Source organism: Sus scrofa, chromosome 1, assembly GCF_054392235.1.
Source record: "Sus scrofa isolate SSC_HxYL_T2T_F1_AM1 chromosome 1, Sscrofa_HxYL_maternal_Yorkshire_Landrace_v2.0, whole genome shotgun sequence".
In the NCBI taxonomy this organism is placed as follows: Eukaryota; Metazoa; Chordata; class Mammalia; order Artiodactyla; family Suidae; genus Sus; species Sus scrofa.
In genome coordinates, this window is record NC_139383.1 from 22,764,950 (window position 1) to 22,777,803 (window position 12,854).

General features: G+C 38.1%; 1 protein-coding gene across 22 annotated transcripts in view; it reads right to left on the reverse strand.

Annotated features, from left to right (window-relative positions):
* The window catches only part of ADGRG6 (adhesion G protein-coupled receptor G6), a 139,025-nt gene that overhangs the window by 64,264 nt on the left and 61,907 nt on the right, over positions 1-12,854 (reverse strand). For all 22 annotated transcript variants that reach the window (XM_021087216.2, XM_021087261.2, XM_021087180.2 and 19 more), the window contains 2 exons: positions 8,525-8,866; positions 5,031-5,654 (listed from right to left, as the gene is read on the reverse strand). In XM_021087216.2, coding sequence (XP_020942875.2) covers positions 5,031-5,654; positions 8,525-8,866 — 966 coding nt within the window. The remainder of the gene's footprint in view (positions 1-5,030; positions 5,655-8,524; positions 8,867-12,854) is intronic.

Genomic DNA, 12,854 nt, shown 5'->3' on the forward strand with positions numbered 1-12,854 from the left:
CTAAAAAAAAAAATCCTGACATGTAGCCAAAATTCATGTCACATCCTACTTCATGACAATCCAAATAAGTTGATAGCACTAAATCCTCTTGTGAGTTGCATTAATGGGGCAAAAGTAATTAATTCCTTTCAATTCCCTCTTTGCCGCTGTTACTACATTGAATTTAAATTTTTTTCATAAATACATTTAAAATAAAGTTAATTTTGGAAGTCATTTATGTTCACAAAGAGCATGGGCATCTTCGAAGAATTCTTTGTAAAGATAAAGTGATTTTATCTTCAATACTCAAAAAAAATTCGGTGATCTAAAAATGTTACACTCAATCATTTGTTAGGAATGAAAGAAAGGATCCAATAGTGACTCAGAGTTTTATGGCTGTGAGGGGCAGAACTGTAATAATAATCAAAAATGAAAGAGGAGAAATCCAAGATGAAGCCTTGGTAATTAAGTGCAAAATTTCAGAGATGAAAACAAAAGTCTGCACAAGTCCAAAAATCTCTAGAAAAGAATAACGTCAGAGTACTTGTGAATTATGTCTTATCGCTACAGCCACGGTGGTTAATAAATGGAAGTGATTAATAAATGCTTGTTAAATAAATGTAATTTGTTTGAACTTAGGCTATTCATTGAGTTATACAGTACCACTCCTCAGGAAAGAGCAGTCATCAGTAAAATAAATAAAACTGGTACAGAAGGCACTGTCTGTTCCTTATGAAAACTGATGGACATTAGCCAGTACCTAAAACTTGACTATAATGCAGCCAAATACTTGCATTTATAATTAAAAGAGTCTATTAGGGAAACTATCTATACATGGAAGTTACAAAACTCAGTGCTATTTAACAAAACTGGCCTAGGAAAAAGAATGATGATATAAAATAAAGGATTCCTGCTAAATAAAGCATTTTTTTCTGAAAAGGACCGACAAGATTAACCATATTGAAAAAAAGAACCTGCTGAAAATTTCTTAATTGGGTATAGTCCCTAATTATGCTTAGAATAGCATAGGAAAATAAAAAGTCCATTTATTAAATTATTAACACATGTATTAATTATGTGTTGATTTTATTAAGGCTAGGAAATTTAATATTTGAAACAAATGACAGGATGCTTTGATGTTAAATGCAGTCAGTTCTGCTCTACTATCCTATTTTCATATTAAAATTTACTTAGCAGTAGACCTTTGGAAAAGCTATTCATTTGCTGTCACGAGTTGATTCTGGAACAAAAACTCATATTTAACAGACACTGTCAGGCCAATGGAATGTTAGGCATGAAATTCAATGTTCCCATTGGCTACTGTACTGATCATTAGTTTGGGGAAATTACCATTACCATAAACAGCAAGCCACAGTGTTCCGGAAAAAAGGAAAGGTTAAAATGTTAATAGAGCATACTTTTTTTCATTTATTCAAGTTTTGCTTAGATATAATCTCTGTTACAGGTATTTCCTGTCAGTTAATAAGTGACTTGGGTTCTTCAACTCCCAATGCTTATGATTAAGCAGCAGGAAACTCCCTCTCCCGTTATTACTCCTGAAACACAGTTCAGGATATCTGAATGTACGGAACGGGGGTGCTGAGTGTCACTGTGGAATGTTAAGACGATGACTATAAAAGTTAAAGGAACTCAAACACTAACTCTATAAGCTCGTACTCCTTTGATTGCAATCGTTTTGAAAACTTACTGATGACTAAATTCCATGAGATCATGTATTTGATGCTTTCCAGTAATCCCAAGGCTTGGTAAAGGAGTCTTAAAGACGGTGTTAAAGAAAGTATGAGGACTTCCAGATATAAACCCTGGGCAAGGGGACAGGAGACGTGCATTTTAGCCCACCAACTGCCTCAGCCACTTATCTTTTCCGAGCTTTGGTTTCCTGCCCTGTGTAAAGTGAAGGGCAGGGCCTAAACTGGAATTACCAAACATAAGTGCCTGCTGGGGCTAGAAGTCAATCGAAAGGGGACAGTATGTGGGAGAGAGGGTAAAGGCTAAGGGGACGTGGAAAGCCCCTGCAAAGAGGGTGGTCACCATTTAGCGCTAGCTGTGTTGCTCATGCAGAAATACTAGCCTAGCGTTTGCTTTTTGTTATCAGAGAATCCCAAAATTTATTTTTATGTGAAATCTAACTTTTTAACCTTGAAAATCAATCATTATTTAAAAGCACTGTGTGGGAGTTCCCATCGTGGCTCAGCAGAAACAAATCTAACATCCATGAAGACGCAGGTTCGATTCCTAGCCTCGCTCAGTGGGTTAAGGATCCAGCGTTGCCGTGAGCTGTAGTGTAGGTTGCAGAGGCGGTTCGGATCTGGTGTTGCTGCTGTGGCTGTGGTATAGGCCAGTGGCTACAGCTCCGATTCAACCCCTAGCCTGGGAACCTCCATATGCCATCGGTGCAGCCCTCTTTAAAATAAAAGCGCTGTGTGGAACAAATGAAAGTAAATGAAAACGAATAAATGTTGCCACTGTCTAAGGGCTAAATTAGCCCATGAGTGACTGGTCTATTATCTCTGGCCCAGGAGATCTAACAGGTCTTTTCCAGTGTTGTCCAAAGGGTATGCTTCAGAAACCTAGACTCTTTGATTCTTTGGTCTAGTTTCAGGGGTTGGTGATTTTCTCTCAAAGGGCCAGAAAGTAAATATTTTAGGATGTTGGGCCATGTCATCACTCACAAGCAGTCAACTCTGCCCTTGTAGTACAGAGGCAGCCGCAGATGATACAAAACCTCAGTGGCACAGCTGTGTTCCAACAAAATTTAATTTACAAAACATCCTAGTTTGCCAAGCCCAGGTCTAAAGGAATTCTTAAAAGAAGTTTAGAAATTCTTGTATTCTATAGTCCTCACATTTTATACTCAGGTATCAAAGAAGCACTGCAGAAAAGAAACCTTGTTAATTTGATGTAAAACAAATACCATGCTAACACCTGGGAAAGCTGGTGTTCTGGCCGGGAGTCCTTTCTGGCCAGAAGAGACGGCTCCTGGACCTTTGTACTCCCCATCTGGGCAAGAGCGGCTAGCCTACTCTAGTAAAACAGCTTGTCTTCTAGACCTGCTTACTCTAAAAGACAAGCTAAGAGAAACAGTTCTAAAAGTGAATTTTCTGGCTTCAGTTCCTGCCTCAGCCACTTATTAATTAAATGATCCTGAATAAGTTACTTAAATCTCTTTGCATCTGAAAAATGAGTAAAACAAAACTCACATCACAGGATCTACATTGTAGGAAATAAGTTATCATGTGTAAAGCACTTAAAACAGTACCTAGTACATAATATGTGTTCAATTTAAGTATAATTTAAGTATTGAGCAATTACTAATATGTCTGGCCAAAGTCTTTTTTTTTTTTTTCTTTTGGTCATCATAGTCCTCAAACACTGACCCATAGAAAGGAAAATATTAAATAGTCCCTATTGTGACTTTTTAAATAATGGTCAAGAATATGATGAAAACAGGTCCCTAGACTAAAGAGAATCACCCTGCATTGGGAAGTGCACCACGGTTTTCTTGCTTCTTCTTCACCATCCTACATCAAACACACACACACTTGATTTTCTCAATTTTCTCCCTGAGTGGATGACTTCTCAAGAGAGAAGTTCATTTTCTAGAGCTAATCTCAGAATAAGAGGATTGTGAGGAAACCATTAACTCTTACAATGATCCAAAGTCTCCTTCTGGAACAGACTTGTGGTTATACCCTCTTTCCAACAACCCACAAAGAAATACCTCTCAAATGACATCACATTACAGCCTCCCACTATCTGCAGGAGCACCGTGGACCACACAGAGAGATGGGTGGCCCAGCCAGAGGGGTAGGTGATAGGAGTTCCCCAGGCTGGAAGGACAAACACAGGTCAGGGAAACAGGGCAGGTAGCCTCAGGTGTTCACACTGGGTCCTCTTTTGTTGAAAGTATTGGGAATAAAGTTTTGATGGAATTCCTCCCAAAGTCACATACAAATGACTTTTGAGTACTAGGCCCCTTCTTTCCCTCCTTTATTGCGAGTTATCTCTGTGACTAAAAATAAATGCAGTATCAACAGCTTAGTCTTAAGTTATATGACATTCAAAATTGATAATGGATTTTTATACTTAAATCAATTCTGTAGCAAAATAAGGAATTCCAAAATTGATTGATGTACACAGAGAATATGTTAGAGAAGTCCATTTTAATGTAATTCCTGTAACGGAACAATTATATCTCATTTAAAGTCTCTCAAGGAGCAACCAAAAAGAAATGAGTATTTGAAACAAACAACAAAAAAATGCTCATTCTCAAACAAATGGAGAAAAGAGGATTAAAGAAAAAATTGATAATTCTTTTTTTTTTTTTTTTTTTTGTCTTTTTGCTATTTCTTGGGCCGCTCCCGCGGCATATGGAGGTTCCCAGGCTAGGGGTCGAATCGGAGCTGTAGCCTCTGGCCTACGCCACAGCCACAGCAACGCGGGATCCGAGCTACGTCTGCAACCTACACCACAGCTCACAGCAACGTCGGATCGTTAACCCACTGAGCAAGGGCAGGGACTGAACCTGCAACCTCATGGTTCCTAGTCGGATTCGTTAACCACTGTGCCACGATGGGAACTCCTTGATGATTCTTGATTATTAAAATTTTCCACAAAACGGACAGTGTTGATATTTAATATTGGCTAAGTAAATACCATTCTTTTAGGTGGTGGCTGTTTAGTAGTATAATGGAAATTTCATCCAGGATGAAAAATATGAGGTTTTTTTGGTATCATCTTTGCGATTAAAAACAGTCAGTTTTCTTTTCATTTCTTTTGTTTCAGTCCTGAAGTTAACTTTTCTATTTGAGACACAATAATTATAACTGTTGTTTATGTTAGGGGTAAACTGTGTGATATGTTATGACACAAGAAAAACTTAAAAATGGTAGTAGGGCCGAAAGCTTTGACTGAATATATATATGGCTTATGATGTGTATACACATACATGTGCGTCTATATAATTTCTTGTTGACAAACATATTCATAGAATAATGAAGAAAAAAAAAGTGCCTATGCCACAGACTTACCACAGCTTAGGTTGCTTTCAGCTTTCAGGGCTAGTGTTGGGATGTTCCAGAAGTCATTTTGCCAGTCCACCACATTCCCCTTCACGTTGCAGCTGAGGTTGGAGAGGGTTTTGGAATTCATGGTAAAATTCCAAAGTCGAAAGTTATAAATGTCCCCTTTTAGAGAGGCAATTTCATTTTGATTGGAGCCCAACAACAATTTCCCATTCCCAGGAATGACTTTACTAACGGTAGAATCACATGAAACTTCTTCATAGTTTCTTTTGAAATTTACACCAATAGAGCCCAAAGAATTATTCCAAACAAAGCAGAGCTGCTCAAAGTTTTCTGTAAAAATGTCATCCTTATCTTTCACAGGTAGCACGCTGTTTAGTGAGCATTTTGAGCCCGAAATATATAGAAAGTAGCCACTCTTGGTCTTTCCAAAACTGAGCAATTGTGAGAAGGATGCATCTGAGTAGGAGAAAGCGGTCCATTCGTTGTCTTCCTTGCCAATTTTGTTTGCTTCAAAGCAGAGTGTGAAAGCTCTGAGCTCTGGAATAGAGACACTTTTTGCAACAGATACCTGGTAAGCATCTAGCGTCTGGGGTAAAATGACCTTTTGATTCCTTAAGGACACGGCAACTAGGACAAAACATAGTAATAGATAAACCACGTTAAACTGCAGACATGCACTAATGATATGCAAAACGTCTGATACACCCAACTCCTCCACAACTCTCTACTAAGTGGTCTCTGCCCACACTTTGCCCCACTGCTCCCTTCTTTCTCTGCCCACCATGCTTGCTCTATCATCAACCCTGTACCTTATACATAATAGCAACATCATTAAGAAACCCCACCCATTTGAAGTCAAATCACAATTGGCTCCACACCTAACCTTCGAGTTACAGTGGTCAAGGTGCCAAGTTTTTCTTTTCTTTTTTTTAATCCCTGAACTGAGAAAAAAAAAAAAATTAAGGAAACTACTGGTTTCAGGAAAGTTCTGATCATATGATATGATTTTCAAAACTACGTTTCTTTTTGGGAATCCTTTTCGTGGTAAGGAACCCAACTAGTATCCTTGAGGATGCAGGTTTGATCTCTGGCCTGGCTCAGTAGGTTAAGGATCCGCCATTGCCATGAGCTGTGGTGTAGATCGCAGACGCTGACCGGATCCCACGTTGCTGTGGCTGTGGCATAGGCTGGCAGCTGCAGCTTCAATTTGACCCCTAGCCTGGGAACTTCCATATGCCACAGGTGTGGCCCTAAAAAGCAAAACAAACAAACAACAAAGAAAACAAACTATTTCTTTTCAAATAATTTCTAAATGTAAGAGGTAATAATTCTATTTTTCAGTGACAGTAGTCTTTCACTCTTCCCAAATGTTCCTATGCCACCCTCTCCCTTCAGACACCCTTATCCTACTTCTCTTCCCCATCACCAGGCTATTTTAGGATCAAAGGAAAAGAAGAGTCCACTGAGGAGAGGGAGTCTAGCTTTTGTGGGATAAGGAGCAACAGTTAAAGGCCACACAATGGACCTCCCTGCCCACCTCTTCAACACAGTGCCTTTCGACCTTGGGCATGTCACTCTATCTTAGTCCCCTTGTCTGTAAAATCAAAGGGAAAGGCATCTGTATAGCTGATACATAGCTGTTAGTGATTACTAATATAGATTACTATAATTACGTGCATGATGAAATCGAAATGCATTAGCCTAGTCCTTCGGTGACATATGTGAAATTATTAAATACAATGAATCTAGTTCTGTGCTAATATAATAGATTTTATAAACATTATGTATTGATTTGAGAGACAACTAGCTCTCCCCAAAAACACTGTTTAATACTGCCTTCATATGAATGTTAGTTTGAATATATTTTCATATACACCAAGGTATAGGTCTATGATAACATCATTTTGCTATAATTATTCTAGTCAAAAATCCATGATGGAATTTAATAGAATCACAATTTTTAGTCTATTTCTTAAACATAAAGGAATGTACAGGTCTACTGACCCAAAAGGATAGTTATACAATATGAACCCAGTATTCCATATGCATTGTTAAAATAAAAAGGCTAGAAGGAAATACATCCTTCAACATTTTATTCATAGTTATGGCTGGGTGGTATACGCATAGGTAATTCTTTTTTTTTTTTTTTTTTGCTTTTTAGGGCCGCACCTCCAGCATATGGAAGTTCTCAGGCTAAGGGTCAAATCAGAGCTGTAGCCACCGGCCTACACCACAGCCATAGTGGGATCGGAGCCCTGTCTGCGACATACACCACAGCTCATGGCAATGCCAGATCCCCAACCCACTGAACAAGGCCAGGGATCAAACCTGAGTTCTCATGGGTCCTAGTTGGGGTCGTTACTGCTGAGCCACAATGGGAACTCTGATGTATAGGCAATTCTAATTTATTTCTTTTTATTTTCACATTTCCTATAATATTTTATAATCTTAAAACATAATTTGAAAAATGAAAGCATGTGTGTTTCAATTAACTACATATACATCTAAGGTCAATCACAAACAGTAAATAACTGCCACCAGAAACAATTTTATTTATTTTTTTAGGGCATGTGGAAGTTTCCAGGATAGGAGTCAAATCTGAGCCACATATGTGACCGACACCAAAGCTTTCAGTAATGCCAGATCCTTAACCCACTGAGTGAGGTCAGGGATCAAACCCACATCCTCATGGACACCAGTCAGATTTTTAACCCACTGAGCCATGCATGACAGGAACTCCCAGAAACACAATTTTTGATAATAAGGGCCAGTGATTTCTACAGTGGTGCCTTCCTTTTTTGTTTCTCTTTTATGATATACAACACCTACCTTAGTAGCTCAGGAAGGAAAAAAAATTACAACTAAATTTCATAGTCTTGAAGCTTGAGTTTTCCGTGAGCAAAGACAGGTTTTGGAGACAATGAGATTATTTAACACTATGATATGCCAGAACCTGGGAAATATGTTTGATAAAAACATATTTCTTTCCTTCAATGAGCCATTTTCAAGGAGCTTTCTTCAGGCTATGTTGTTCATTAATTTCAGTTATACAAAGCTCTTTTTAAATTTTAATTTATATGCTTATTTCCTATATTTCTCTCTTAGCATAGTTCCTTAAAAGGGCAACATCTTAAAAGTCTATAAAATTATTTCTAAATCAGGATGTTTTAAATGTTTGATGGAGAGATGTCAGAATTACAGATTTTAATTATAAACTGTGGAATATCTACAGGATCTTTTAAGCAGCCTTTAAATACTCTGCATATAAACAATATGAAAGAACTCAGCTCTACTATAACCAGAGTTTAGATCTGGTAACTAACTATACATTGCTAATGAGAACGCTCAGGGAATATTAACAGATTCTTGCCCTTAAAGTCTAATCCTAATCATTCACATTCACATAAAAGAGCATAACTCTGTCTTCTGGTCCTTGTGTTTACTGCAGAACATGCTAAATGAAAGCATAAGGTTGGCACCGCCTTTGGTTTACATACCTCTGATGTAGCTGGCATTGAAACCTTTCTTCTGGATGCTAAAGTCACTTGAAAAGGACACATGCATCTCATTCGCACTTGAGTTAAATGATAGGCCTTTGGCAGTTGCTCCACAAAATTTAGTCTGGCTCTCTCCATTATCAAGGGATAATGAGTCATAAATGCAATTGGGAGCTTCTTCGATGTCGAAGTCATTAAACGTTATCTGAATGATATAGCCAGTGGGGGCTCGGAGGGTCCACATGCAAGCCTGGCTGTTAGGGTAGTCGTTAGGGTAGCACGGAGAAGTAAAGGTCCCAGAAGGGTTGGAGAGGACAAGCCTGCAGTTGGCACATCCCCACACTGTTGGCCAGACAAAAGAGAGACAGAGAGAAGGGCTGGGATCAGAGGTGTGCAATAAACCAAGAATACCACACACTGCGGACATTCGAACAGTAAACATTTTAAAACACCAAAACTTAATCATCAATATTAAAAGGAAAATGAAACCATCTCAAAGAGGGAAAAAAAAAAAACCTCAATAAAGCAACAAAAAGTAAAAGAGAAATACAAAATTTTAGAGCAATGATTTCTACCTGGGGGGAAGGTCATAGTCACTGAGAATCTGATAAAAGTTAGACCTCTCTCCAGTAAAATGTACCAGAGCCACTGCACGTGGCATACAATTTCAGAGAGTACATGAGGCCTTAAGAGGCAACGCTGGATTTCACTAAGGTTCACCGACTCAGATTAAGAATCTCTAGAGACTAACTGAGCTGGGGTGGAAGTTTTATATAGCACTCAATATTACAAACCATGGAAGAGAACACTTAGGAAATAAATGTTTAAAGAGAATGCAAAAAATCAAGTTATCTTCTGGCAGATGGTATTTTTTTCTAAAATTCAAATAAATAACATCACTTTACATATGTGAAATATTTATAATTTTGAAAAATACTTTCACTTCTCCCATTTGTCTGTTATAGTTGGTAATGATATACCTGTGTGATGATCTCAGTTATTCATTCATTCATTCAGCAATTATCTATTGAGAGTATGCTATATGGTAGGCACTATTCTAAATAGTATATATCAATGAGCATGAAAGACAAAATCTCTGCCTGAATGATTCTTGCCTTCGGTTTTTGACTCACAGATAAACAAATAATAACATAATGACAGATGATAATAAGAGGTGGGAAAAAAAGTAAGACAATCACTTATTTTGCAATTATTATTTATCCAGGACCTGGTCACCAGCTGGAACCAGAAACCAAGGTCTACCGTCTTTCTATTGAGCAATGCTTTTGCAATTAATATTCACGTCGTTTTTAAAAATTTATATAAATGTAGGCAATAGTCTCATTTATCCAATATTCTAGATAAATAAACTGTCATAAAACTGACACATACGCTTTCAAACTGTAAAGGACTTGCACCGTGCTAATGGAAATCACTCTCAATTTATTTTGTTCTACCCTCTTTTACTGGGTTGCGTAGGATGAATATGCAATGACTTTTGTTGAAAATGGTAGTAATTACAAATATTACTTATTCTTCTATGACACAGTGAAATAGTTCAGAACTTATTAGATGTATTGTGCTGCTTGAGTTAGATTTTTCATTTTTTCCTTTCCCTGTAGTCACCCTGTGTGATACAGGGGTTTGCCTTGCCAACTCTGCTCTCCAACCATTCTTTCTAACGTGCCCTCCCTCGGGCTCCTCCTCCCTAAGTCTCCAACATCTTGCACAGGCCTGAGGATAGACAGGGGAAATAATTTATGATCATCAAATACTGATCAAATGCCTTCACTTATCCATCCCTGCAGCACCACGCTCCTCTCCTTGAAGCACTGTTCAGAGCAGTTGGGTCACTTCCCTACGTGAGACGTCTGCTTATTGTCTGGATCCCCCACTCTTCTCTAGGCTCAAGGAGCAGAGGATATGGACTGTCATAATCACCACAGTACTCCTCAGGCCCTCACAGGACCCCTGGCACATGGGAGACCTTTGATAAGATTTGCTAAATTTATGAATAAATAAATGAGTAGCTTAAATGAATGAAACCATCCTTGGGGAGTTCCTGTTGTGGTTCAGTAGGTTAAGAATCCGACTAGTATCCATGAGGATATAGATTCGATCCCTGGCCTTGCTCAGTGGATTAAAGGATCCAGCACTGCCAAGAGCTGCAATATAGGTCACAGATGCAAGTTCTGATCTGGCGTTGCTGTGGCTGTGGCCTAAGTCAGTTGTTGTTGCTCCCATTTGACCCCTAGCCTGGGAACTTCCATATGCCATGGGTACCGCCCTAAAAAGACAAGAAAACAAACAACAACGACAACAAAAGACCACACAGTTAAAGAACGACTAAATTCAGTCTAGGAAATTAAGCCAAAGTATAAGTCCAAAAACAGAGAGTGCATGAGGTCTGGGTTATCTCTCTGGATGGGGTTTCGGGATTCTTTCTTCCAATGATTTCACTCACAGCAGACGACTGAAATGACGGGGCCCCTCTGCCACTGCCCTTTCTGTACCTCGGGCTCAGGAGAGAGAAGTGACCCTAGCAGATTAACAATAACGTAACCAATAAAAGGCACTGAAGATTATAAAAGAAAAAAAGAAAGGAAATAAGATACAACCCCTGTGTGGTCCTAAGATGATGCAGGCAGCATCATTTTTCCAAAAGCACACCATCTTCTATATCCAAGACCCAAGTCATGTTCACAATTTTCTTTATCATTTTATATTATTTTGGCTGAACTCATCCCTCGAGCTAATGAAAGGTACAAAAACAATTCAATCTGACTGACCTCATGATTACGGAATCTTGAACAAGTTAATTTCTCTGTACCTTGGTTTCGCCACTTTACACTGGTGGTAATAAAATCACCCACCAACTATGGTTCTTGGAAGGGCTAGATGGATTAGTCCTGGAAAGTCCTGGAAGCTGTACTGGCTACACAGTTAGCACTATTTAAGTGCTGGCCATTACTAAAATCTGTGCATCAATAATTTGAGAGAAAAAACAGCATTCTACCTTAAACAGAATCTCTTTTTCCCTTAGGCACTCATTGTGATAGAAAAGAGAAGACATCCATAATGATCATTTACAAAGCACTTAAAACATTCTTCTGTATGATTCTCACCTACAGTAATGAAACAGCATTTAGACATAATGCTACCAAATGGCGATGATCTTAATTACTTGGATGAAATGTCAATTAAACTAGGCACTGTATCACTATTTTCATTACATTTATAAATCACTTCACAGTAAAGGGCTATTGCCTATATCATCTCACTTGGCATCGTAACAACCCTGGGAATTAGTACTGCCTCCATCTTCAGATGAAACTAAGGTTGTTAGAGATTATATAACTTGCCCGAAGTAACATATCTAATTGATAGCAGGACCAAGATGCAAACCAGCTCTTTTGAATATAAGTCTAGGGTTTTTCTAGAGGAGAAAAAAAAGTTGCCAAGATTAAATAAAAGACAGCAAAGTGGTGAGCTTAAGTCCTCTTTTAAGAGACAATGCTTTTTAATGGCCAATTTCTTAAACATAGTGTAATCACCCCCAAATTAATATATTTTAAGAAACTAGTTTGGAACATTTTAGCGAAAACTATTAGATTGAAATATAGTGCTCTGGATTTGCCCATTTGGAGCAATCAAATGTCATTGCTAATTTATTTCTACACTATGAGCCAGTTCATTGAGAAATTAATTTGCTCTCTCTTCTAGGTGGGGCTACTTAAAAAGATGGCAACTGAAATAGCCACTGAATAAGGCCTCGGTAAAACCAGAGTTAACATACCTGCTTAAAGCTACCCAATTCCAAACATCTGGCTCTAGTTGTTCTCAAAGACACATAACATAGTCACACCCATAACTTATAAAAGCAACATTTTCAGGTAATCCAAACAAACAATTCTACCCTTGGTTCTTGCCCATGCTTGCAATGTTTAGCAATAATTTACTTGCGCATATTTTCACAAAACTTTATTCTTCAAAGAAACTCAAATCTAAAATGGAAAAGGCCCCAGCCATGTCAAAGGCTATCTCAATTTATTAAAAAAATTTATATATAGATTTAATAACTGTTATCTCATGGAGATTTTTTAATCTGATATTTGGATTCTTACTCCACCCTTGCTATGAGTACATGTCTATAAATCAAATACTGTGTTCTTTAAAATCCAAGACAGGAGTATCAGATCCCAAGAGATAAATCAAAAGAGATCAATTTTAGCTGCTTTCAACACAGATCTGTAGATGAAATGACTCTTCTTTCCTATACTGTGTTAAGAGGTGAACAAAATGAATGCACTTAACTTACATCTTGTCTTTT